The following is a 25,887-nucleotide window of genomic DNA, read 5'->3' on the forward strand; positions in this document are numbered from 1 at the left end:
ACTCCGACAACACCTCAATTCACAACGACGACTCTCGCCGACTCACCACAGCTTGAGAGTGCGGCCTTTTATAGTTCCCGGGAGGCGGTCCTAGAAGCTTCTAGACCAGTCAAGCGTATCTCGGTTCATAATGGACGAATCGACAAAATTCTCAAAGTTTCAAGCATTATCCATTTTGCCGCCAAATTCGTCGCCAAGCTTTGGGACCACTGGCTCGGCATCCGACAACATCCAATACAGATGACTGTAAAACGGTCTTTCTTATGATGACACTATTCGTGTGGGAAGTAAAATTAGTTTGTAATATTATGCAATAGATTAAGCTCCAAATGCAAAGAAAGAAACCCTGCTGAATTTTATTGAAATGTAACTTAATAATTAAGAAAAAAATATCAAACCCATTGCCAGGAATATAATTTAAGTTAACACTTTTATCAAACGCAATGGTACTTTCATTCGGAATATTTATGATTGACCGTATCTTTGAGATTCTGTGCTGAACACGGTTTTGTCAAGACCTTGCTTCTGCTATTCTCCAATGACAGACCGTCGGTTCTCAAACAGACGGATTCATTTGCTGTGAGGGGAGAAATACGGAATGAGGAGTTAATCGTGTGAGAGTAATAAATAGGTTTGTAATAAATTTAACTGTGATGATGTCTTTTAATTTAATAAAATAGAATTATCTTGTATTCCATGAACTTTTAGTCGCTTTCTCATCAGAGCCAGGCAGTATTTGTTTATCTTTTGACAGTTTCAGGTTTTCCTTGTGTATTTACGATAATATCTGAGGGGGGGGGGCATGTGTAAACCCACGAAACCACGAATTTGTTGCTTGCTGGTTATCCATGTCGGTGATTCTTTACAGGTAGCATCTGACAAGCCAATTCATTACCTCTGTGGTTGTTTTCCATGGACAAATAAATTGTAATAAACTCCCAAGTATCCGGCCTAATGTGACCTAAGGACTGGACGGATAGGCCGGAGTTCTATGAATTAATTTCTTTGCCCACCAATGCTAGAAGACAAAGTTTTTATACCAAAACTCGTTGTTATAACACATGTTTCCTCACTTCTTATTAAGTACTAAGCCTCCATTTATCTCAATGTGAACGCACCTGCGGCCCAGTGACTCATAGAAGCAATTACCGATGACTTGTTAGTTTAAATAGAAGGCTCTGTACTGGTAGTTTATATACTGCACTGTACGTTTCAAAAATTTATTAGAGAAAAAGTAAGTTAAAGGATATTAATTGTTCACATTTTTATATAAATTCTGTAATGTCTAGCTTAAAATGCAGAAAACATAAAAAAATTAACGTAAATTGTAGGTCTAATTCTTAAGAAAATTGGCTCAAACTGATTTTATTTTTTATTGATAAATGATTACACAGGTATAAAATGGTAACCCTAACACAAGAGTCAAAACTTACAGTTTTTAGGTTTTGAAAAAGTCTTTAATAGATGACTTAGTAGAGGCCTTGCCTTCCTCATTTAATTACGATAAAAGAAAATTAGACCGGATAGTCGTGAACCGGATACTCGGGAATGTACTGTAATCTGAATTCTTTAAATACTTTATACATGTAAGAATCTATGAGAAATCCATATTTTTCAGAAAACTCCAAACAAGCCGTCCAAACATTCGCCGACGCTTAAGAAATCCATTGAGCAGGCAGAAGAGGCCGCAAAATTGCCCATCAAAGTATTATTTTTCCATTTAATTTTTTTTCAATATCTACTATATTGTGACATATGATTTTGACATTATCCAAAATGACATTTTTATTGTAATGCTTCTTATATTTTTCAGTATTTGTTGTGATCAGAAATGAAAATTTGATTTAAAAAATTCTTAAAATCTACATTATTTAAATTTTTAATATTTTTTAAAAGTTATTCCTCTCACAAAATCAAATCAGGATAATAAATTCAAATCTCCATGCATCAAAATTGTTTATGTATCGAATTTCGTTATGATTTATATATCGACCCCCCACCCCCATCAGGAATCTTCATTCGTGACTATAGCAAAAAACAATGGAAGCTTCATTATTGTTAATGAAAGGCTCAAATTCAATTTAAAATAATTAATTATTCTTTAAAATTTAATGTTTTTTAATTAGTGATATTTTTCTTATGTATTTTCTCTCTTAAAAGTCAATGAATATGACAGAAGGTTAGTCTTCGATTTGTTGAAGTGCTTCCCTAGTCATTTTGTTTTTATTATTTTCAGTATGCATGCCATGTTGCAATTGTTATTAAATATTAACATAGAAATTTTTAATTCTGAAATCTTTTTTATTACAGGAGCGTCTAGAAAAATACAAGTTTGCTGTAAGATACATTGAACAATTGGAGAAGATAAAGGATAAAAGTAAAATTAGTTCCTTCATATTTAATATATATAATTGAAAAAAAAGTCTAGAGGGGTATTCGTAAATCTCGGGACACATTTTTAAAAGTAGATCAGGCATACAGAAACAAATCATGTATGCAATAAAACAAGGGCTTGAACATTTAAAGGCGGACCACAAAGAAAATTTTTCTTTGAATTTAGTAACAAATCCGTGATGTACTTAAGAATGTCTCAAAGATTTGACATTCTAATTTGTATTTGCAATACATTTTGTTATTAATGCAATTGATATGGGGTGTTGCAAAGTTTAATTAATCTTGTGTAGTATACTTTATTTATTGTATATCTTATTTGATTCACAGACAGAAAGCCTCTTTTTGTTTAGAACTCCTATGCTTTATTGCAAAAATATCTTTCTTCTGTTTGCCTGTTTTACTCTGAAAGTTTATCCCATGATTTTTGATTCTGTGTATTCTTTCTTATAATCTTAGTTACTTTTTTTTGTATTAGAGATTAATTTTGCTTTCTAATGAAATATATCTTATGTTTTTTTAGAAAAGATATCTTGACGAAACCTCCCAATAAGTTTCTGATTTAAATAAGATCACAAAATGTTCACCGCTTCAAAATTATGAATGTTCTTTTTACTTATCTATCCGTTTGACAAATATGAATAATATCTGCAAATTGCATGATTTAAGAATCGTTTGTAACGCTCTATATCCAGACTTTTGACACTGAAGTACTGAATTTGGCACGTAGATAGTTCATGGCTAATAAATATTCGGGAAGAAAGGGCTTTCATTTTTTTAAATTGGTTAAGGATTGATTGAATCTTAAGGTTTTTTCTTAGTTTTTCCAGAACAAATTATTGCACTAAAAATGTTTACGCTGTTTTGAAATTTCAAATTTTAACCTTTCACTGACACTGATTTTATTTCTATGTCACTTTTTAACAAATTTTATAATACATTTTTAAGCATATTTTAGAATAGTACCTACTTATCGTTTTACTGTGATCAAGTGGTTTTCATAGTGTTAATTTAAAATACATAGATAGTAAAAATCATCTGCATACATCAAACATTTTTTTCAATTATAAGCATCTGGCTACAGTCAAGAATTCATTATATTTTATGATCTAAAAATAAATGTCTTTTTTAATGCGATGGGAATTTAAATTTTGGTCGAATTTCCAAAATGACTAATGTAATTGAGTAAAGAATATGCATTAAAATTTGTTTTCGCAAAGCAATTCTTGCAATTTGAAATGTTGCCCAACGTCTTTAAAGGCAAGTTCTTATCAGAAACAAGAATGTTTGAGGGGAATAAAATGTTTTAAGAATATAGAGATTCCGAGAATCATGCTCTTGTAGACTTTTATTTTGTTTTATAACCTGTCGATCGAATTTGACAAATGGCGATTAATAATCTCCATTTAACAATAAGAGACATCACCGAATCAGTTCCTGTATGGAAAATGTTGGAAGCAACACAATATGTGGAAGAATAACTCATGGGCTTCCCAAATCCATAGTGCTTCTTTATTATTATTATTATTCGCGAACATTTGGAAAAAAATTATTAAGTATGGCTGTAAAAGCTCTTCTTTCATTTGAAATAGAACCGTATGTCTTTTCTTTTTTTCCATATTTGAAATTATGTTTTCATGATCTCCGTTTTGAGTCTATTAAAGCTAAAAGAAAATGCAATACGAACTATGAAGGGGTTTTATAAAAACGACTGTAAGACTTATTTTAATGATTGGGAAAAATATTGGTAAATAATGCAATGCATTCGACATAGATTGAAGGAAATGTAATAAATGGATTCCTTCTGTTTCATATCATCATTAGAAATACTTTTTGTTCATAGTAGTACAATGCCTAACGCAACGATAATCAATAATTTTGTGCACGCACTATCAATGCTAAAAATTAAATTTTTAAAAAATAATATGAAGTTACATGAATTAGTTTTAAGTATTATCATGCTGATATTTCAGACTGGAGGTTAGGATCTCTTTAATTTTTTTCTTTTTCTCAAAGGTAAGAAATCTTGTAGCAACAACAAGAATCAGCCTGATGCCAGATATCATTGCCAAACACGTATACTACGTATTCGGAAAAGAGCTCGGGAATCCAACGAGGAAACTGAGGACGGGAGCGAGTGGATGGTTGAAAAGGCTAACCATCGATCTGCATGCCAAAGTGAGGTGGAAGAAAAGTATAATAAAATTGAGGAAGAGTCTGCATGCGGAAACGATCAGCAATTATCTGTAAACCACAGAGTAGCAGGCTGCGTGTTAGCCGTCATCAGAAGTACTGGTAGGAAAGGTCATCAGCGTTATAAAAAAGGCAGACTCAATAGAAGCAGTAACACTGAAACAGTCGATAACATAAATGGAAATGATGGAGCTCAACCTGAAGGAGACGGCGCATCCCATCGGCGTTATAAAAAAGGCAGACTCAATAGAAGCAGTAACACTGAAACAGTCGATAACAATAATGGAAATGATGGAGCTCAACCTGAAGGAGATGGCGCATCCCATCGGCGTTATAAAAAAGGCAGACTCAATAGAAGCAGTAACACTGAAACAGTCGATAACAATAATGGAAATGATGGAGCTCAATCTGAAGGAGACGGCGCATCCCATCGGCGTTATAAAAAAGGCAGACTCAATAGAAGCAGTAACACTGAAACAGTCGATAACAATAATGGAAATGATGGAGCTCAACCTGAAGGAGACGGCGCATCCCATCGGCGTTATAAAAAAGGCAGACTCAATAGAAGCAGTAACACTGAAACAGTCGATAACAATAATGGAAATGATGGAGCTCAACCTGAAGGAGACGGCGCATCCCATCGGCGTTATAAAAAAGGCAGACTCAATAGAAGCAGTAACACTGAAACAGTCGATAACAATAATGGAAATGATGGAGCTCAACCTGAAGGAGACGGCGCATCGCATCGGCGTTATAAAAAAGGCAGACTCAATAGAAGCAGTAACACTGAAACAGTCGATAACAATAATGGAAATGATGGAGCTCAACCTGAAGGAGATGGCGCATCCGCTGATGTTGAAGAGGTTCATGTAGATGAGACAAGAAATCCATCCGTACCGGAACCGTCTTTAGCCGATGTCGATGTCATCACACTGTCGGACAGCAGCGAAGAAGTACCCACGCATGCACAAGTTTATGAGGAATACATGAGAAAGAAATTCCCATCTTTTGTGGAGAAATCAATGTGTGACCTTCACAAAGATACGAACTAGTAGCTGTTTATATGTTGTGTTGATGATGAAAATTAAGTTTTTAGTTTCTCAAGAAATAATTTACAGGTTCCTTTTAAGTTTTTTGTTGAAGAAATCGCTATATAAATTGCGTAATAAGCTTTCATATCCATCTGCAAATTACATTGCGAGTGAAAAACATCTATATTCTAATATTCCAAATCTTCTGTTATCCGATTGGATTATGTCCAATAAAAAGTTTAAATGAAGAATTTTATGTGGAAAAAATGATTTTGCCTATTTTTTGTTTCTGTATTTAAATGTGCGCGCCTTTCGATGTGTTAAGAATTTTATTAACCATTTTGTCGATTTGTTTCGTCATATTGATGTTAAAAAATATCACCCCCCTTTTTTTTGTGAATTCTTTTTCATTGAATGTATCTAAAAATTGCATTTTTTACATGGTTTTGTTTACAATAAAACTTTTTTCATAATATAAAAATACTGTTATTATTAAAAGTAAAATAATTTTGGGGATTTTCAGCAACAAAGATTTTTATTTTCAGTGGTGACAAAAATATTCATTTCTATAACAAATTCTAACGCTATTAAATTATTTCATTGGTAACAAAATTTAAATTCGTTAATCTTCCTGTTTTAAAGTAGTAGTATAGAAGTTGTCAAAAAGAAAAAAAAAGTAACATACAGAGAAGAAATATTGTATTTGCTTAAATTTCGATCAATAATAATAGAAATGCTTTTATATTTATATGTGCCCAGTTTCTCTCTCCTTCTACATCGAGTAAAGTTAACTATCTAGATCAGGGGTGGGCATTAAGTCGATCGCGATCGACCGGGTGGACCACCAAGATATTTTGGGGTGACCGCCTTTACTAAGACCTACGGTGCCCATACTAAAAGAAACATATTTATGGAACATTGTATTCTGTTTATCTATTGAGGAAAACGAAGTTTTTCTCCTTCAAAATGGCATAATTTTAAAAGCACCTATTATGAACGCAAGAATAACTTGTGGAATCTAATGGGCGAAGTAAAGTATCCTAATTTTTTAAAAATTGCATATCATTAACATCGTTTTTTGGTCCTATCTATTTGTATGAATCTGTATTTTCAACGATCAATATAATTAAGACAACATATCATTCCCGTCTCACAGACGACCTCTTGGAATCCTTGTGTAAGATTAACAGTCTTTAATTATATACCGAGATTTTGGCAGACAGTATGTAGCCAAAGTCTTCTACTAACTATAACTATAAGAATTAACTGAGCATAGATGAAATAATTTAATGCATTTTGAATTTTTATTATTTTATTTTAATGTATTATTTTATTATATTTGTGCAATTGTTATTATGCTTGTAGTTATATAGGTAAGTACATATTCCGTGTGTATTATTAAATTATAATGAATAGTGTCGACCTACGCCACTGGGTGGACAGGACAGCAAAACCTTGAAAAAATTAGAAGTAGCCCGTACCCTGAAAAAGTCTGCCCACCCCTGATCTAGATGAACAAATGAGGTGAATGCAATTCTTTTCGAGGTTTTAAAACTAAAATTGTGGAAGTGTCCTATCTATAAATCAAAATTAATTCTGGAAAAGCAGGAATGAATTTTGTTTATCCTTGCTTGTGTATAGACATGCAATTTGATATTCTCACGAAGGGGACTCGCAATAAATACGGAAATACTCTTTATAAGTGCATCAGTGTAAAGAAATGAGCGCGCGTCTGTTGGCCCCCGAAGGCCACACTATTTCAGCTTGTGATAAACAAATGTAGAAGGGAGAGATGGAATGCTCTACAAATGGGATTGTTTGAAATTTTTATATCATTTTAAATTTCAAAAAATTATTTTTTTAATGACATAACCCTGGATTTAAAAAAAGAATTCTTTGTTAAACTTTGACAGCTGTATTAATTGTTATAATAAAATTCATTTCTATTTTTTTTCTAGTCATTTTCATTTCTATTCTATTTTCATTCTTTCATCTATAGTTAATCGTTTGATTTTATTCCAATATTGAAAGCTAAGGAAAAAAAGATATTGCTTATTACTTTCTCCTAATCTGTGAATGTTAATCAATCTTTGAAAATATTTATCTTTACTTATAATAAAGATTAATGCGTTTGTTTCAAAATGAAAAAAAAAAAATGAAATAATAGGCAAGAGAAAAATTTAGTTCATGAAGGTGAATTGATGAACTAAATTTCATGGAGAAAGGTTCAAATTACTCATCCAAAAGTGAGTAATTTGTCGGAAAATCAAAACAAACTTTTCTTTCAATTTTAGACCAGATTATCCTACCCTTTGCTGACTCCTACGCAAAGTTTGCTTTCGTTTTTTCAGGATATTTAATCGTTTGATTTTATTCCATTATTGAAATATAAGAATAAAAAGATATTGCTTTTTGTATACATAGTATAGAGAAAATATTACAATTGTCAAAAAAAAATTGAATTTGAGATAGACCACTCTGAGTTCGAAAAACACGCTTTTGGAAAAATGTCCGGCTGCCTGTCTGTGATAAAGATAACTCAAAAGTGAAGCTTAAAAATATTTGATCTAGATGGATGAAGTTTGGTATATAATCTTTATTCCAATTTGTAGATTTCTATGAAATGTTGAGCAAAATTCATTCTGAGGAAGTCTGGCTGGCTTTTCAAATATGATTTAATACGATAATTACAAAATGAAAAGGTCTAAATGGATACGATTCGGAACAGAGATTTAACATTTATAATATAGACACTTACCAAAATTTGAGCCAAATCCGAGGAGAAATTGATCCCGGGTGCGTGTAGTTTCATGAAAAGTGATTAAGTTGAAAGACATTACTAAGCAACTTAATGGAGCTTAATTTTATAAAACTGCCCTTAAAAAATGTTTAATTTTCTTGAAAAATGAAAAAAAAAATTAATGATTTTTTTTCCCAATTCCTTTTCAACAATGTATATTATTGTTTATTGAAATATTGGGAAGATAAACTGAAAGGGACAGTGCATAGTACGTGCTATGTCATATTGCTTGCGACTCAAAAACTGGGATTCAAAGATGAAGAATTTATCTTTGCTGTGTGAAATTACGTCAGTCGATTGCGTAAAATCTAGTACGATGATATTTTAACGTGAGTCCGTAGGTTTTCAATTATCGTGATTTCTTTGTCCTTTTTTTTTTTTTTTAGTCTCCAACTATTTCAAATTTTTTACTTTTTGGACGAATCCCGACAAATTTTAGTTATATATATCCAGCCGGTATTTAAAATTTTTAAAGAAGAAGAAAAAACGTTTTTCGAAACTTTTATATATTAGGGCTTTTATTTGTTGCTGCTTATATTAAAGTCAAATGCAAAATTTTTAATCGTATGCTTTTTGGTGAGATTTTGGATGATCCATATTATTGGGATTCCTGGTATAACCCTAATTGCATGTAACCCTTTAGCGCATGCGCGTTGGTGACGTCAGGAAAAAATTCCATGATCCCATGGAGTAAGAGATGTTCAGTTGAGATTTAAGTTTGGATGGATGAAGTGTATGATGGAACCATAGATGGTTTTGTGCTGTGTAAAGAATTCGTGCATGTAAAATGAAATATATGTAAATATTTTGTATATAATTATCTGTGCCTGTGTCCTCGTCCTGCAAATAAAAATGATGACAAAAAATGAGAGCACTTGGATTAATAATTTCATGAATTATGTGATCTAATTCACCTTGGAATACCTCAGTTCTATATCATACAGAAGATCCCGGAATGACAAGGTAAGAGAGAAATTTTTCGTACATTTCAATAAATTTGAATTTGGGGCCTAGAAATCCCAAAATCTGGCATCCCTGCCGGGATTTACGTATATAAAATTATCGTAAATAGATATAGAATTCGAGGTATTTAGAATTAGAATTGAGGAATTATGAGAAATGGATATCGAAAGCATTAAAAAGTTAAGAACTCCTACTAGGAGTCATTTTACGAGATCATTAAATAAAGCTTGTGAAATTTTAGAAAACAAAGTAGAGGACACAGATACCTTGGCGGAGCAGATAGTTCTGTTAGAAAAAAAAATATATAATGAATTGAATGATTTAGATACAAAGATTTTAGCTATTTTGCAAGGCGATGCCACTTGCACTCAAGAAAATTTTGATCTAGAATATGAAGCAATTACTGCTTATGCCGATAGGCTTTTAGAAACGAAAACGAAACTACAGAGAAGATTAAACGCTTTAGAAAAACCTAAACAAGATATTATTGTAATGAAAGAATCTGTCGATAATACTAACCGTAAATTTAGACTTCCAGAACTAGAATTAAAACAATTTAATGGAAACATTAAAGAATGGCTCCAATGGTGCGGGCAGTTTAAAAAGATTCATGAAGATGTAGATATTGTAGATGATGACAAATTTCAGCATTTGTTGCAATCAACACAAAAGGTTCGCCGCCAACAGGAGAAAATAATGAGGAAGCTGCTAAATGTTTAAAAAGGCGCTTCGGAAGAGATGATTTGCTGATGGAAGTTTACATTAGGGAGTTATTTCAGTTGTCATAAATAACGCGAATCCTCAAGGTCAAAAGTATTCTCTAGTTAAACTGTATGATACTTTGGAAGGGCAGCTCAGAGTATTAAACTCGTTAGGAGTTGATGAAGATAACTTTTCGAATATATTGCTATATCCTCTTGTTGAATCATGTTTACCAAGTGATTTATTGAGAGTTTACGAACGAAATCAAACTAAATTAATTACAGCAGAATATTCAGGGAGTGATAGGCTGACTCATCTCTTAAACTTTCATAAAAAGGAAATCGAATCGGAACAAAAATTGATTATTGCGCGTTCTCCTTTCTATTTAGAAAAACACAATAAAAAAAAATGCTGAATCATCATATTTGTGAAAAAGTAAATAGGCCATCTGATTTTGGTTTATTTAATAATTCGAGAAAAAATTCGTATCCGATTGATTTAAAAAATAAGGAATGCGCTTTTTGTGATAAATCGCATATGACTCAAGATTGTAGATTTGCGAAGGGTTTAACATACGATGAAAAAAAGGAAATTCTTTTAAACCGTGGAATTTGTTTTCGATGCTTAAATTATAAATCTAGACATATTGCTCGTTTCTGTAAGAAAACAATTAATTGTTCTAAATGCAATGGGAAACATTTACCGATCATGTGTAATGCTAATGATGAATGTGAGAGTAATAAAAATAAAGACAAAAGTTCGGAAGAAAAAATTGTTACAGACAGCTCTTTAACTAATAAAACATCCTTATATCAAGTTTAATTATCAACATTAGTAGTTAAAATTCGTGGGAACGGAGAAACTAAATTAATTCGTTGTCTTTATGATACAGGGTCTCAAAGATCCTACGTATCAAAATACGCCGCAGAAAGAATGAATTATGAAGTTATCAGTGTGGAATCTGTTTTGCATTCTTTATTTAGCGGGGTTGAAAAAGTGAAAACCATAAAAAGTATCGGGTACGCTTAAGTAATGTCGATAATAGTTACCTTTGTAATTTTGAGGTGTTAGATCAGGAAAAGATTTGTTCCGATATTTCTAGAGTAAAACTGTCTCCCTATATGAGAGAAATTAAATCTAATAGAATACTTTTAACTGATGTGGAATGATCAGGATTGAGGTGTTAGATCAGGAAAAGATTTGTTCCGATATTTCTAGAGTAAAACTGTCTCCCTATATGAGAGAAATTAAATCTAATAGAATATTTTTAACTGATGTAGTGCATGCTTATGATGAACAATTATTCTCCATTAGAAATTCGTTTGTTGATTGGGGCTGACGTTGCTGGTAAACTGCTCACAGGAGAGGTAAGGCAACTTAGTTCAGGAGTAGTATGTGTAGGAACTAAATTAGGTTGGACGCTGATAGGAAAGACAAATGAAATAGAAAAGAGTGACAGTACGTCTATTGTTCTTTCCTGTCACGCTAATGATGCAGTCATCTCAGATTTATGGCGATTAGACACACTTGGAATTTGTGATCCAAGTGAAAACAGAACTAGGGAAGAATTGGAATAATCAGCTAAGGAGCATTTTTTTCGAACTGTAACTAGAAATGAAGAAGGGAGGTACCAAGTACGATTACCTTGGGTGGAAGGACATCCCCCTTAACAAACTGCAAAGGTATTTCTGAAAAAGGACTTGCAAATTTCATTAAATCTCTAAAGAAATTAGAAAAAATAGAGGAATATGAAAACACTTTTAAGGACTGGTTGGATCAGGGAATTATTGAGGAGGTAGATACTTCAGAACCTGAGCACTACTTACCTCATTGCCCTGTTTTCACAGAAAACTCCACAACGAAGATCAGGCCCGTCTTCGATGGATCCGCCCGAGACAAAAATTCACCATCAATAAATGATTGCATAGAAAAGGGGCCCAATTTGGTTGAATTGATTCCTTCTGTTTTAAAGAGGTTTAGAATAGGAAAATATGGAGTTATTGCCGATATTGAAAAGACATTTTTGCAGATAGAACTCCATGAAGATGATAGGCCTTATTTGAAGTTTTTGTGGTGTCAGGATGGGCAGAAAGAAAGCTTAAAAATTTTTCAGCACCGAAGAGTAGTTTTTGGAATAACCTCCAGCCCTTTCTTACTGGGAGCAACTCTTGATTATCATCTGAATAATGCCCCCCCTGATAACAACGAAACGGCTCGAAATCGTTTGAAGGCTTTTTATGTGGACAACTGTCCCCATAGTGTTGAAAATGAAGAGGAGTTAATGAAATTCATTCATGAATCTGAATAGATTCTTAAACCTGCAAAGTTCAACTTACGAGGGTGGGAGAATACCCCTTTTGAAGAAAATGAATCTTTCACAGGGCCACAAGATAAGCGGCTCCAGAAACTCCAAATATTTACAGATGAGAATGGACTTTTCCGAATTAAAACAAGACTGTCATTGAAGGAGGAAACACTGCTCTCTAGGTCATGAAGGTGTCCAAATAGTGATGACCAACCTCAGAGAAGAGTTCTGGATACTGAAATATCGTAAAACTGTTCGCAAAGTAGTCGAGAACTGTGTGACTTGTAAAAGATATGATGCACGAGCAATAGAAACTCCAATAGCTCCATTGCATGTCGATCGGCTTAGAGTGGCTTCTGTATTTGAAATTATAGAAGTTGATTTTGCTGGACCTCTCTATCTAAACGGAAATCAGAAGTCCTGGATTGTTATTTATACTTGTGCAGTATTTAGAGCAGTGCACCTAGAATTGACCACTTCATTATCAACAGAAAGCTTCCTGCAGTCATTCCGTAGATACGTGGCTCGTCGAGGTAGACCAGCTGTCGTCTATTCGAACAATGGAACAAACTTAGTCGTAGCGAACAACCTCATCAAAAAAATTAACTGGGAGACCATGACCAAATACAGTACTGTGAACAAAATTGACTGGAAGTTCATTCCCCCGTCTGCACCATGGTGGAGTGGCTTTTGGGAACGTTTAATTGGTACTGTTAAACGAATCCTCCGTAAAGTTCTAGGACAAACATTTCTAAATTTTGAGGAATTAAGCACTGTCTTATGTGACTGTGAAAGTGTCATCAATGGACGGCCTCTAACTTATGTAAGTGATGATTCAAGTGACCAAGAACCTCTTACTCCCAATATGTTCTTGCAAGAAGTCAGAGAGGTTGGAATACCTGATCTTGATCTCCTAGATAGTAAATCTCTAAATAAAAGATTTGCTTATCGCCAAAAATTACAGCAAGACTTAAGAAAGCGCTTTCGCTCTGAGTATTAGGGGCAGCTCAGACAATTTTAAAGAAAGATACGAAGCTCGCCATCCATCAAGATCGGAGACATTTTTCTGATTTCCAGTGACAATATGAAAAGAATGGACTGGCCTTTGGGCAAAGTCATCGAAGTCTTCACATCGTCAGATGGAAACCTCAGACTTGTGAAATTGAAAACCAAAAGTGGAGAAATCTTACATCCAACTCTAAGACTGTATCCTTTGGAAGTTTGTGAGCAAGACAATGAACTTTTCTAAAAGTGTGAACCACCTGTAAAATCTACCTGTGATGATTCCAGTGCAGCTGCAGGTGATTCACTGGACAAACCTGTGCCTGATGAATCAACCTCTAGGTATGACAGGAGGTTAAGAAAGGTAAAGAGACTTAATGTGAAAACTGAACTTTTCTTTATTACAAGAACTCTTATCCTTTGAACTTTTTATTATCTACTTCATATCTTAAGAACTTTAATAGAGAATTGAAAATTTGTATCTATGATATATTTTAATAGTTGAATGATGATTTGATTTATTTTTATATATGAAGTATTTTTGTAACATCGATACATTTTGATAGTTGAATGCTACTTTGATGTATTTTAATATTTGAAATGCTTTTTTTTTTAACTTTATAGCTGAAATGTTTTGTTGAGTTATATCTGATAGTATAAGCATTTTTTAATTCAGTTATTTTGATATTTGTATTTGATAATTTTGAATTTTTTGTATTAATTTAATAATTGTGTTTGAGTTTTCTGTAATAAAAACTCAAAGGTGGGAGGATGTTGGGATTCCTGGCTTAACCCTACCCTAATTGCATGTAACCCTATAGCGCATGCGCGCTGGTGACGCCAGGAAAAAAATTTCCCATGATCCCATGGAGTAAGAGATTTTAAGTTTGGATGGATGAAGTGTATAATGGAACCAAAGATGGTTTTGTGCTGTGTAAAGAATTCGTGCATGTAAAAAGAAATATATGTAAATATTTTGTATATAATTATCTGTGCCTGTGTTCTCGTCCTGCAAATAAAAAAGATGACAAAAAATGAGAACTCTTGGATTAATGATTTCATGAATTATGTGATCTAATTCACCTTGGAATACCTCAGTTCTATATCATATAAAAGATCCCGGACTAACATGGTAAGAGAGAAATTTTTCTTACATTTCAATAAATTTGAATTTGGGGCCTAGAAATCCCAAAACATATGCTTATATATCAATGTCAGCATTTTCAGAAATGGTATATCCATCTAAATTAGTAACTTATTTGTTAACTTTAAGAAATGTTGAAAAAGATACGATATTTTTTTTTCTTTTGTTAAAAATTGACTTAACTTTTTTGGTAATGCTAGTTTTTTTTTATTTTTATTCTTTTGTCAAAGCGAAAAAATTATTTTACAAAAGAAGAGGTTATGTTTCTGCAGTGTTACAGAATTAAATATTAAAATTTAAACAAATATACATTTAAAGTTAATTTTTTACACATTTAAAATTAATTTTTAAAAATATAAGTTTCATGTTAACTATTTTTCCTTAAAAAATATTAAACTGAAAGCATGTAATGTTTAGAAAATACGCATGTTTACGTATGCATGATGTAAAAAGATGAAAGCTGATGGTAATGACTCACAAAAATATAGAGCAGGAAGTGCTAACTGACCGCAATACAAATATAACCGAGTAGTAGCCATAGAGCTGATATAAATGGAAGGAAGCTAGTCGCTTGTTTCTAGTCTCAACAAGTGTACGCAACATGAGCCATGTGACTTGTGAGAAATCTGGCCTTTTTTGGTGCCATATCGCAAATGTGCCATATCAAAAACTGCCGCGCAACGTTTTGTTTCCTGGCATTGGGTCTGGTCGGTTTTCATTTCCGGTTAACATTTCCTAAATAATATATATATATATATATATATATATATATATATATATATATATATATATATATATATATATATATATATATATATATATATATATATTTTTGAAAACTCAGCAAACTGGTTTCGAAAATAATGTTTACTTTTTTGCTTTGTTTTTGTGCATTAATTAAAAGTGAGTATTTTTCTTCTTTAAGTAAACATTTTATTTCTTTTCTTTCCCTAAAAACATCTTTTAATTTTACATTACATGTTTTATCATTATCTCATACAGATAAAAAAAAACTTTTTATAATAAAAGCAGATTATAAAAGTGGCCCAAGTCTTTTTTTTTCTTGAATATTCTGAATAATATTTATTTTTGCATAAAAAATGAAAAAGATATTAATTAAAACTGTTAAATTATTTTGAAATAGTTTAGAAAAAAAGAAGGAAAGGAAAGAAAACACTAGCTCAGATTCGAACGCAAATATTATAAACGCTACGCCAGTGTCTTAACCACTACACTATTCGAGCGCTCGTACGGGTAACACATTATTAGTATATAAGCTAATTTGAAAGTTTTAAGGTTGACTATTGAGTCTTAATATTTTCATTAATAAACATTCTAACTGTATACTATCATTATACAAAATCTCATTCTGAACTCAGTTTTAAACCTCGTGCTTTCTCCTTGTTAATATCAGTTTTAAATATTTCGCTTCTGGTTTATAGTGTTGGCGGTAACTTTGCTTCTAACTTCCGCAGAAACAAAATTAAATCATTTTTGGAATCTTAAATGTGTCTATTTAATACAAAATAATAAAGAAATTCTTACGAAAACGGTGATTTTAGGGTATGTGCATATCGCAAGTTATTAATACATGTTAACATTCAGACAAAATTTTTATCTGTAAAGATAGCATTTTTTTCTTTAATAGTTTATCTTTAGAATATCCACTAGTTTCTTTTTAGATCTTAATTAAAATTTATAAAAACAGGAATTACTGCTAGCACATTTAGGAAATTTTACTATATAATATTTTCAATAAAACATTCGTTTTAATTTCACTATTCCATTCACAATGATGATTTAATATCTTTCACGGTTCATAATACGATTCGAATATTTATGATAAAAAAGAAACAACATATTGGAAATAATAAGGAACTTTATTTGCACTAAAATAAATACACAATTATTAATCGGCCAATAATGCTTACGTAAACACTTGTATTGGCGAGAAAAAATCACGCCATGCAGCCAAGCACTTGCAACACATTCGAGATTAAAATAAAGCAAGTAACAAAATATAATGCAGTTACATCAGTTTAAATGAAGCTTAATGACAAATTAAATAAATTTAATACAATAACTAAACCAAACTATGAAATATTATTCAGTTTTAACACCAAAATCAGTGAGTGGTGGAGGTTACGAAATTTTGAATTGACTTAAAATGGATATAAACAGAATATGTTTATTGTACATACCCGTGAAATGATACAGGAGTATCCTTAGAAGCTTTTTCTTTGCATCCAATTGCACAGCAATAGTTAACCATGGCTTAAATAAGTTTTAAAATCCAACAGTTAAAAGCGAGAAAAAATCTGCCATTGAAATATAACACAAATTCTGTCCACAAGTCACGTGATTTTATCTTGTCCTACACCAAAGTAGGGTTGCACTCCTATCAGTATCTCAGCTTTATGGTAGCAGCACAATATTGCAAAACATAAAAGTGCAATAATATGAATGCATGTCACCAATACTTCTAAAAGGATCGAAAATGTTAGTTAAAATTTTCAACTCAAATAATAGTTTAATAATTCATTTTCTTAGAGATTTTATTTCAAAAATTCGTTGGAACAGTTTTATGTTAAGGGGAAAATGGACTTAATAAAAATAGGCGAAGTCATGAAATTTTATTTTTATCCTTTCATCACCAAAATATATATTTATATCCAACTAAAATAGTGTCATAAAATGAATATTTGAAAGGTCTAGAGGGAAAAAAAGTACATTTTATCAAGTTTTCTCAAAATGATATTGTAATCAGATTTAAATATCTTTGAAATGTTTCAGGCGTCTTGATTTTTTGAGGAAATTAAATAGAATTGATGATAAATATTTCGGTCAAACATGAAAAGAAAATAGGGAGTGCATTTTATATTTCGAGCTTTTCTAGATAGTTAAAAGTCAATTTTAGTTTTTGAAAAAAAAAATCATACGAAAATTCAGTAAGTATGGATAAAAATATTTCTAAAAAATTGGCATTTATGGAATTGCAAAATCATTCACAATTTTGTTCTAAATAAATTTATATTTGGCTACAATTAAAAAATAATACGAAAAATTAAAATTTAAATCGCTTGGAATATTTTGAAATTTAAAAAATATATATATCTTTTAATTTTTTAAAAATAATAAATTTCGTTTGAACATTTTTTTTTTAAAAATGTTGTATTTGTATTTTAACACATAAGTATAAACAAATTTCATAACTCTAAATGAATAATTCGCAAATGTACCAGATAGTCTGTCTTCTTAATGCGAATATTGTTCAATAAGGTAAAACGAGGGAAAAAGAAAAAAACAACAACCGATTTTTCGAATGTCAAGTTCTATTTGAGCACAGGCGTTTTCGTATTTGCATGCAACAGAAAAAGATTGAAAAATATATACCATTTATATATAAAAATATATAATTTTTCGCGCTGAAGCCTTTAAATTTGGAGAAGAGCAGGGGGGGGGGGGGACAAAGAAATACTATAACACTGAAATTGTACAAGCTGTGGTTTTTGGTTGCAAATAGCGTCTAAGTATTTCATTTTAATTCACTTATGTCTGAAAATTATATTTTCAGACAGGAAATAAACCAAGTGCCATATTTTTAATTCACAAAAATGCTCTAAAGTTTAAGAATTGAAGTTGTACCTCTGTTGAAACAGATGCAGTGTGACAATTTTTAATTGCGAATGATTAGCTGGATGAATAAATAGTAAAAATAGACTGATTTTATCCACATTGATTAAAGTGCATCGTTTTGCTGCTCTTCTCCGTTTAACTATCTTGGAAAAAGACTTAGAAGTCAATGTCGTAAGTATGCGGCACACACCACGTACATTTCTGAAGGATGACAAAAAATTGCCAATTTTTTATTTATATGTCTTTTTGTTATATATAATAGCAAGCGAAATAATTTACAAGAACATTTACAATCTCTAACTGCAATACATTACCGATGAACGATGTGATATTGTAATGAATTAGTATTATTGAGTGTTCCATGTTAGGAGGTTGTTCTAAGGTTTTAGGAGGTTTCTAAGGTTTCTCTTTCATTTCCTACAAAATTAATCAACTAAAATTTGGAAATATTAGCTCATAATTTGGTGTTTAAAATAAAATCATACAGCGTATAACGCAAAACTTAGTTCCAAACGTGTTATTCCTGGTTTGGGACTTTCATTGACCTTACCCCCCCCCCCCCCCCGCAGAAAATTTCCGTACTCAAGACTATATTCTTGACATTCTTCCTCCCTTAAAATGTTTGTCCGTTCCTGATATAAACACGATAACTCAAGCAAAAATAGAAATTTGATCGCCGTCTTAACATCAAAATTGTTACTATATATCAACTTTGGACCCAATTCATCAACTCAAGAATCGAACAGAAATGCGCACCACATTTTCTTTTAAGCTCGGAGCTTTTCGCATACTGAAATATACAAGAAAATAGAGAGAAGAGCTTTCTTGATTGTACTGATAATATTTTTTAAATAGTCGATATAAAAGATCAAAATTACGTCGTCAGTAAACAAATATCAAACTGTCATTGAGAAAGATGAGTTTCGATATTTTTAATGGAATTTTATCGATGGTAGTCAAATGTGTGTGGTTGCATAATAATACGAAAAAAAAATTACTTTTGGCCGTTATAAATAGTGGATGTTTACACAGATGTATCCAAAAAACACTATTTTTTAAAAATATATTTTAAAGTCTTGGGGGTTTTGAAAAATTTTCAATTAAAAAGAGACGCGGGCAACAATCTCTGTTCTAAAAAACTAAGTTTTTTAATATTATCGAAATGTATTTTAGACTAAATTTTTGAATTCAAGATTATTTGAAACGACGTCACATCTCCTTTTATAAACTAAATCAATACTATGGAAAGTCGAGATGAAACAAGCGGTCCAATGAAGACTTAAAACCGATGCCTCATAATAAAATTCTTAGAAATGTTTTTATCGGTTGTTTCCGGAATTTTATTTTAAGAAACATTTTTATCAGCTAAACTCTCATGCCCATCTCCGCTCAGACAGCTGCGTATCGTATGATTATTGATGTCTTGGCATCATATAGTTTGTGAAAACTTATTCATTGGGAGGTTTGATTTTTCAATGGTACTGAACAAGTAATCGAAGGAATGAAACGCATTACGGTCATTTTCCTCTTATTGGGATGTCATTTATGTAAGTTAAAAATAACTTGTGCATGACGAAACTTTTAAAATAACTTTTTCTTTACTGAATAATTTAATTTTTTGTTAACTTCTTGAAATATTGTTTTGATGATTTACTATGGTAATTAATACTAAATGTACCACTATTTCGCTGATGTTTCTAATTCACCACTGGAAACAGTCATTTGAAGAGCAAAAGTTTGTACTTTATATTAAAGAACTCTAAAATACTTATCGATCCATCTAGCCTATTAATAATTATGCTGTAATTTTTATTTAAGAACCACTGTCATACTCAAAATACAATCGCTTTCAGTTTTTTTAACGGTGTCTAAAATATTTTAGCATTTAGCTACACTATTAATCTTCATACTGATTAGCGAACTTATTATTATTTATACTGAAAATATACTGATTCGTTTCGTAAATTGAAAGAATCGTTCGACATTTCAAGATTCTATACAAATCATAGGTATGAAAATTAGGAATATGGATTATTTTTGCAGGACTTGCAAAAAACATATCTGAATTTCATTTTTGCTGTACTTGATTCTTTTGGATGATTGCTGAAGTAAAAAAAAATTAGTGACGATTATTTCCTAGTATCTAGTATTATTGTATCTAATATTTATTATGACTATATACTGGAGTAAAGTTAAAAATGTATACGCTCTAAGATTTTTTATTACAAATTTAGCGGAAGAATACTTCATATCATTTTTTAATAAAAATACCAAGATTTAAAAAAAAAACATATCAAATAATTTTTGACTGTAACAGTTTTACTGAAAATATTATCGTAAATAGTTTGGAAGATTTAGATTATGTAGAAAAGATCGTCGTTCATATGTATGAAGACAGTTCTAGAGCTAGCTTTTTTAATAAAAAATATGTATAAGTACAGTAATTCATCGGTTGCAGCTTTTTTTTCCGGAAATGAATGACACTTATTTGTAAAGCAGTCGATGACTTTTGTGTTTCTTTGCTCTGGATTTTGGCTGTGCTAAATAAATGCTAATACTTTACGAAAGAAAGCAGCCAATATGAATTAGAGTATTGCAATTGCAGTAAAATACAAGTTCTTCCTCACAGGATGAATCGTCATCATAGATCATTCTAACTCTTCTGGTGTCACAGGTCAAACCATTTTAATCGAATGTTTTTTCACAAATGTAGCAAAACTTTGCAATAAATCCTCTTGGAAGCAGTGTCATACCATAAGACAAATTCGAGACGATCAATGCAACAGGTGCTATAAAAACCTGATGGGAAAATTCTGCGTGCTCACAGTCCATTGTCACATCACTGTAAATTTGACTCAACGTGCTCAACTTTGCTGTAACCAGCCTATAAAATTTAGTTCAAAATTTCAAATTGTGCAAATTTCATTTTGCATTGTTCGGTGTTTTGGTTTACAATATCAGTTTCCGATACACTCATAATCACAGGAACACCACTACAACATCCATTGGCATAGCGATCAGAGATTAAGGGGATATAAATGCTCCCGGGTATCAGGTTTAGGGGTCCTCTTGAAGACAAAATATTAGTGCTTTTATGCACCCTTTTGGTGTTTTTTATAAAACGGGGAGGTAAAAGAACAATGGCATGCTTGGGGCGCCATTTACTCTTGCTAAGCTACCGCTACTAATTGGGCAAATAAATTATGCAACGGGCGTTACTTACTCTCGCTACACCCCTGATATCACCTTAATAAATTGCCTTTTATCAAAATGAAATTTACTACCTTGCAGCATTATCTTATGTTTCTACTAGTCCCTGATAGACTTTGATAAAGCTGATTTAAAAAATTGAAATGTTTTTTTCATTTTTGCAAATTCTTTTTAACAAATAAACCTTTAAACAAAGATTTATTATTTTTTGATATTTGATATATTTTATTAGTAGCGATTGAATTTTATAATTCAGTTTTCAGACACTCTCCGATGTATTATAATTTTGAAATTTTATGTATTTATAAATTTTATGATTTTATTTTTTGAAATTTTATGTATTTTCATGTTTTTGATAACAAAAGCGTTTTCTAATATTATGGAATTTAACCACTAGTTAATCGATTAACCTGATTGAATTTTGTCCTCATATCTGTAACGATATCCATTATTGAAATTGTGAAGTAGAGAAAGAAGGATTTTAAAATTCCATAACATGCTCAATAATGAATTATAAATGAAAACTAAAAAGTAGAGAATAATTACAAAAAAAAAAAAAATGGCATTCTTAAGTTGAGTAAGACAACTGCCGTTAAAAAAAATTCCCCATTTTTCTTCTTTTTTTATATTGCATACATAGAGAAACAAACGAAGTTGCATTCTGACTTTTTTGATTTGCTAATTATTTTCATTGCAGCCTGTTTCCATTCCCTGCCTACAGGAAATAGTCACATGGGATGCCGAATAGTACATTCTCCTGTTGGAATCATTTCTGAATTCGTAGCTCTGGACCATGAATTTAATTTTTGTTGGATCATACCTGTTTCTACTGGAAAGTATATTGAAATTAAAATGAATAACTTGACATTACAGGTGAACATTATTGCATAAAATAAATTATTAAATCATTGTGAACATATATATAGTGTTTATTATCATAGGGTTTATAATTTGATAATATTTGCATATTTTAATCAAACTTTATCTCTTGTTAAAACCCTTAAAAACTTTATCTAATATATTCTAAGTTTTTTTTATTAACAAATTTAACTGTTTTTCTAGAAATGCAAGTTTGTTTAACCTTTACATTTCTACAGAATTTCTCAAAAACTGGAACACTCATTTATTTTCTTATATATTAAATCTAGACATATACTTCCACTTACAAAATTCCCTTAAAAAAGGTGGGCCATTGTATGAAAACACTTTGGATTCTATGGAAATTGATTATTAAAAAAAAGTGTTAAAAATTAAATTTTTGTACGTTTTTCATAGAACAAAAATATGTCAGAAAAATATTTCTACACAGAGTTTCAAACTTCTATTAAAAATAATCACAGAGATATGCTATTTCTAAATTTGAAGAGGCTTATCACAAATTTAACATATTCATTTTAAAAATGCAAAATTATTCAATATAGGAAAAAATGCTACATGAAAATATTTGTCTAATAATGCATCATACAATTTTCCTGATTTGAAAGAAATTTGCTAATCACGTCTTTTGTTGAATTTCTAAGGTATTTCAGAGAAATACTAGATATGAACAGTTTAAAATTTTGGATACTAAAAAAACTACAGTACAAAGAATAAATACTTCAGTGTACTAGCATCCATACAGTCTTCGTAGACTTTTTGGACATTTGCAGTCAGAACAAGAGCGACATCTTGAAGTTTACAGTTAGTCTCTACTTCATGTAAAATTCAAATATTTCTTTTTTGAGAAATATTATTTGGACATTTGGACAGATGTTGCTTTAATCGAAATAGAGATATTAATTCTCACTTTGGAGCGGTGAAAATCCATTTTTAGCACGAGAGGTTCATCGTCAATGGCAATTTCTATAGACGTGTGGTGTAACATTTTTAGAAATTCATTAGTTGGTCCCATTTTGTAAAGCAATACGCTGCATGATTATCGTTATGTTCATTTTTCTTTGATTTGGCGTCTGAATCAACAGTTGAATTGCCTTTGGCAGAATTTGGCGTGGTTGAAATTCGATGATGCCGACCCCAAGTCAGCTGTAAGACGGTGGCTGAATTTTTTTATTGATTAGTCGGCATACAAGGACCTGTTGAATTTCTTCATAGACGACCTGACTTGATGCCACTTCACGTTTATATATGAGATCGTTTACGGTCTCCTATGAGTACGTAGCAGTTCTTGTTGTCGCTTATGGCACTTGTCATAGACAAATCCGCTAATGAAGTCAGCGATTCTAAGCCTAGTTTTAGAGTCTCTTGATTCATTAGCACCATCTAGGGCCAAGAGTGCGCCTTAGCTACTCATGCGTCACAGCCCTTTTCACGTGGTAGACTTCATTCATACATTTCATTGATGGATCGTAACTGAGACCTGAATCAGGGAACGATCACCTCTGATCCCGTATCCCCAGTAATATGGTATGCAGTGAGTCTACGACCGGCGGGGTTCGAACTCAGAACCCAAAAGATGCGAATCCAATGTCTACCATCAAGCTATCAGGAAACCATGAGAAGAAAACATAGCTGTCTTGGTAAACGAATGCAAGAAGCCAGTCTTAATGCCACAAGTGATGAGTTGGTTCCTGTATGCGCGGATATTGGTAGAAGAATGCAATTTTATAGGTGTGAAAGATGTTCATTTTGTTTCGTAACCTTTCAATTAATTCAATATTTAATAATTTTTCAAAATTTAATAAGAGTTATTAAAGGCAGTATTATTTCCCGAATTCCAAACTTTTAATAACCTATTGTTAATATGTATTTCTCCTCAAATGTGTTATGAAAGATTCGTACAAACACATGAGTCTGAGATAATAAAAAGAAGTATAAATCAATAAATTTACATTTTTATATCTCATCAAATTTTTCAGTTGAAGCATGAACTTTTTTGTACTGATAGATATAATTTTTATTCTTAATGATTTAATGTTATTTTATACATAGATAGATACTATAGGTATACAGGAATAGAGATGTATAATCCACGATTTTTTGAATAACACATAATATTGCTATTGTTATTTTTAAATATGTGTTCCAAATATCTATTATTTCAATCATATTATTAATTAAAAATTATTACTTAATATTAAATACAAAATTTATTAATTGTAGTTAATACTTAATTTACTAATTTAAGTAACGTGTGATTGAATTAATTTATCTGTTTCAGCTCACTTCTTAAATTTAATTTTTTTCTCAAAACTGTTTATTTAATTTATTTATTGGAATGAACCATTTTCTGGAAAAGGTGAATTAAAAATATATGTAATTTCTTTAAAATGTTTACTTTAGTTCTATATTCTACCAATAGATGGCACAAGCAGTAAACTGAATATATGTAATCAAAGTCAATCATGTCACGAGCAATTAAAAATGATCTGTGTGGAATAGTGCATCATCAAATGCGAATATCAAAAGTCACTCCCGTAAAGTGGAGCAGTGACTTCGTACTTTCCAGTGAAGCCTCGCATTTTCCGGTGAAATCACCGCTCGGATAAATTTCAGTGATATGCAATTCAATGATACGGTAATATCAATAACCGGTCCGTTCACTTTTCAATCCATTCACAGATTTCTTTCGAGAGCTTCCATTGGACAGATCGTATCGATTGGTACTTTCCAGTGAAGTCACCGCTCCGGCAAATTTCAGTGATATCGTATCGATTGTTACTTTCTATCGTGATCCAAAACCTGTAATCGAAATATAGCCAGTAAGATCGTATCAAGGATTTGAATCACACCCCTCTTTGAAAAGTATTGATCACTTGTATTTGTGACTTTTTGATATTGGTTACGTAATAACCACTCGTAAAATATTCGTCATCCCTATACAGGAATACTTATAGATAGATAAGAGGAGTATAATAGGAATATTCTTCTCATTGACAATTTTATTCTGTGGGGGTCGTAAAAAGTTTTTTCTTTTCCAGTATCAGCTTCTGCGGATGTCAAAGTGTTTTCTTAAAAAATTTTTTTCTTGTTTAATTTTCTTATTTTTGTCTGTCGGTGAATAAATCTCTGAAGAAAAACATCATATGGATGAAATTTTATCGCCACAACACAAAAGTGGATTGCTATCAAAAATTGGATAAAAGTGAGGATAATAAAATTAGATATTAGTCTTTTTCATTAATGGCATCCTCCAAAACCGAAAGATATTAGCAAAAGTTTGTAGATGTATGTCAAATTTTAAGTTTATTGGTGAATGACTATCTTCTGTTGAATTTTTGAGTTTGTGAAGATTTTTTTTTTGTTTCACTTATCTGCAAGTATGAACCGAAACATTAAAAAAATATTTCGAATTTTAAATTCATGCCCCATTTTGAAATAGATCCCAAATGCACACTCTTTTTTCAATATCCAGAAGGCACCGAAATGTGAAAGTATACGAGAAAATTGAAAGGAACATACTCATGTCTATGTAGAGCTACTTCTCTTCTTCATCTTTATCCTTCGGATCTTTTGTCCTGCCACTGGTGTGGTATGGAAATTTGAAGAGAGGGTGCCAGCTCAGTTGTCGTCC

At 31.5% G+C, this 25,887-nt stretch overlaps 3 protein-coding genes across 3 annotated transcripts in view; all 3 read left to right on the plus strand.

The window, feature by feature from the left end:
- The window catches only part of LOC129968743 (general transcriptional corepressor trfA-like), a 29,533-nt gene extending 23,512 nt beyond the window's left edge, over positions 1 to 6,021 (plus strand). Inside the window, exons 6-8 of the mRNA XM_056082952.1 lie at positions 1,619 to 1,705; positions 2,311 to 2,377; positions 4,408 to 6,021. Of these exons, the coding sequence (XP_055938927.1) occupies positions 1,619 to 1,705; positions 2,311 to 2,377; positions 4,408 to 5,636 (1,383 nt within the window). The 3' untranslated portion in view covers positions 5,637 to 6,021. The remainder of the gene's footprint in view (positions 1 to 1,618; positions 1,706 to 2,310; positions 2,378 to 4,407) is intronic.
- Positions 6,022 to 11,372: 5,351 nt separating this feature from the next.
- LOC129975439 (uncharacterized) lies at positions 11,373 to 12,388 on the plus strand. Its single transcript, XM_056088504.1, has 2 exons — positions 11,373 to 11,447; positions 11,807 to 12,388. Exons 1-2 carry the CDS (start codon positions 11,373 to 11,375, stop codon positions 12,386 to 12,388), a joined length of 657 nt encoding a protein of 218 aa, XP_055944479.1.
- A 7,166-nt stretch (positions 12,389 to 19,554) lies between these two features.
- Positions 19,555 to 25,887, plus strand: part of LOC129965925 (uncharacterized) — a 39,740-nt gene continuing 33,407 nt past the window's right edge. The window contains exons 1-2 of the mRNA XM_056080216.1: positions 19,555 to 19,714; positions 22,075 to 22,250. Of these exons, the coding sequence (XP_055936191.1) occupies positions 19,669 to 19,714; positions 22,075 to 22,250 (222 nt within the window). The 5' untranslated portion in view covers positions 19,555 to 19,668. The remainder of the gene's footprint in view (positions 19,715 to 22,074; positions 22,251 to 25,887) is intronic.

This window comes from Argiope bruennichi, chromosome 1 (assembly GCF_947563725.1).
Source record: "Argiope bruennichi chromosome 1, qqArgBrue1.1, whole genome shotgun sequence".
NCBI lineage: Eukaryota > Metazoa > Arthropoda > Arachnida > Araneae > Araneidae > Argiope > Argiope bruennichi.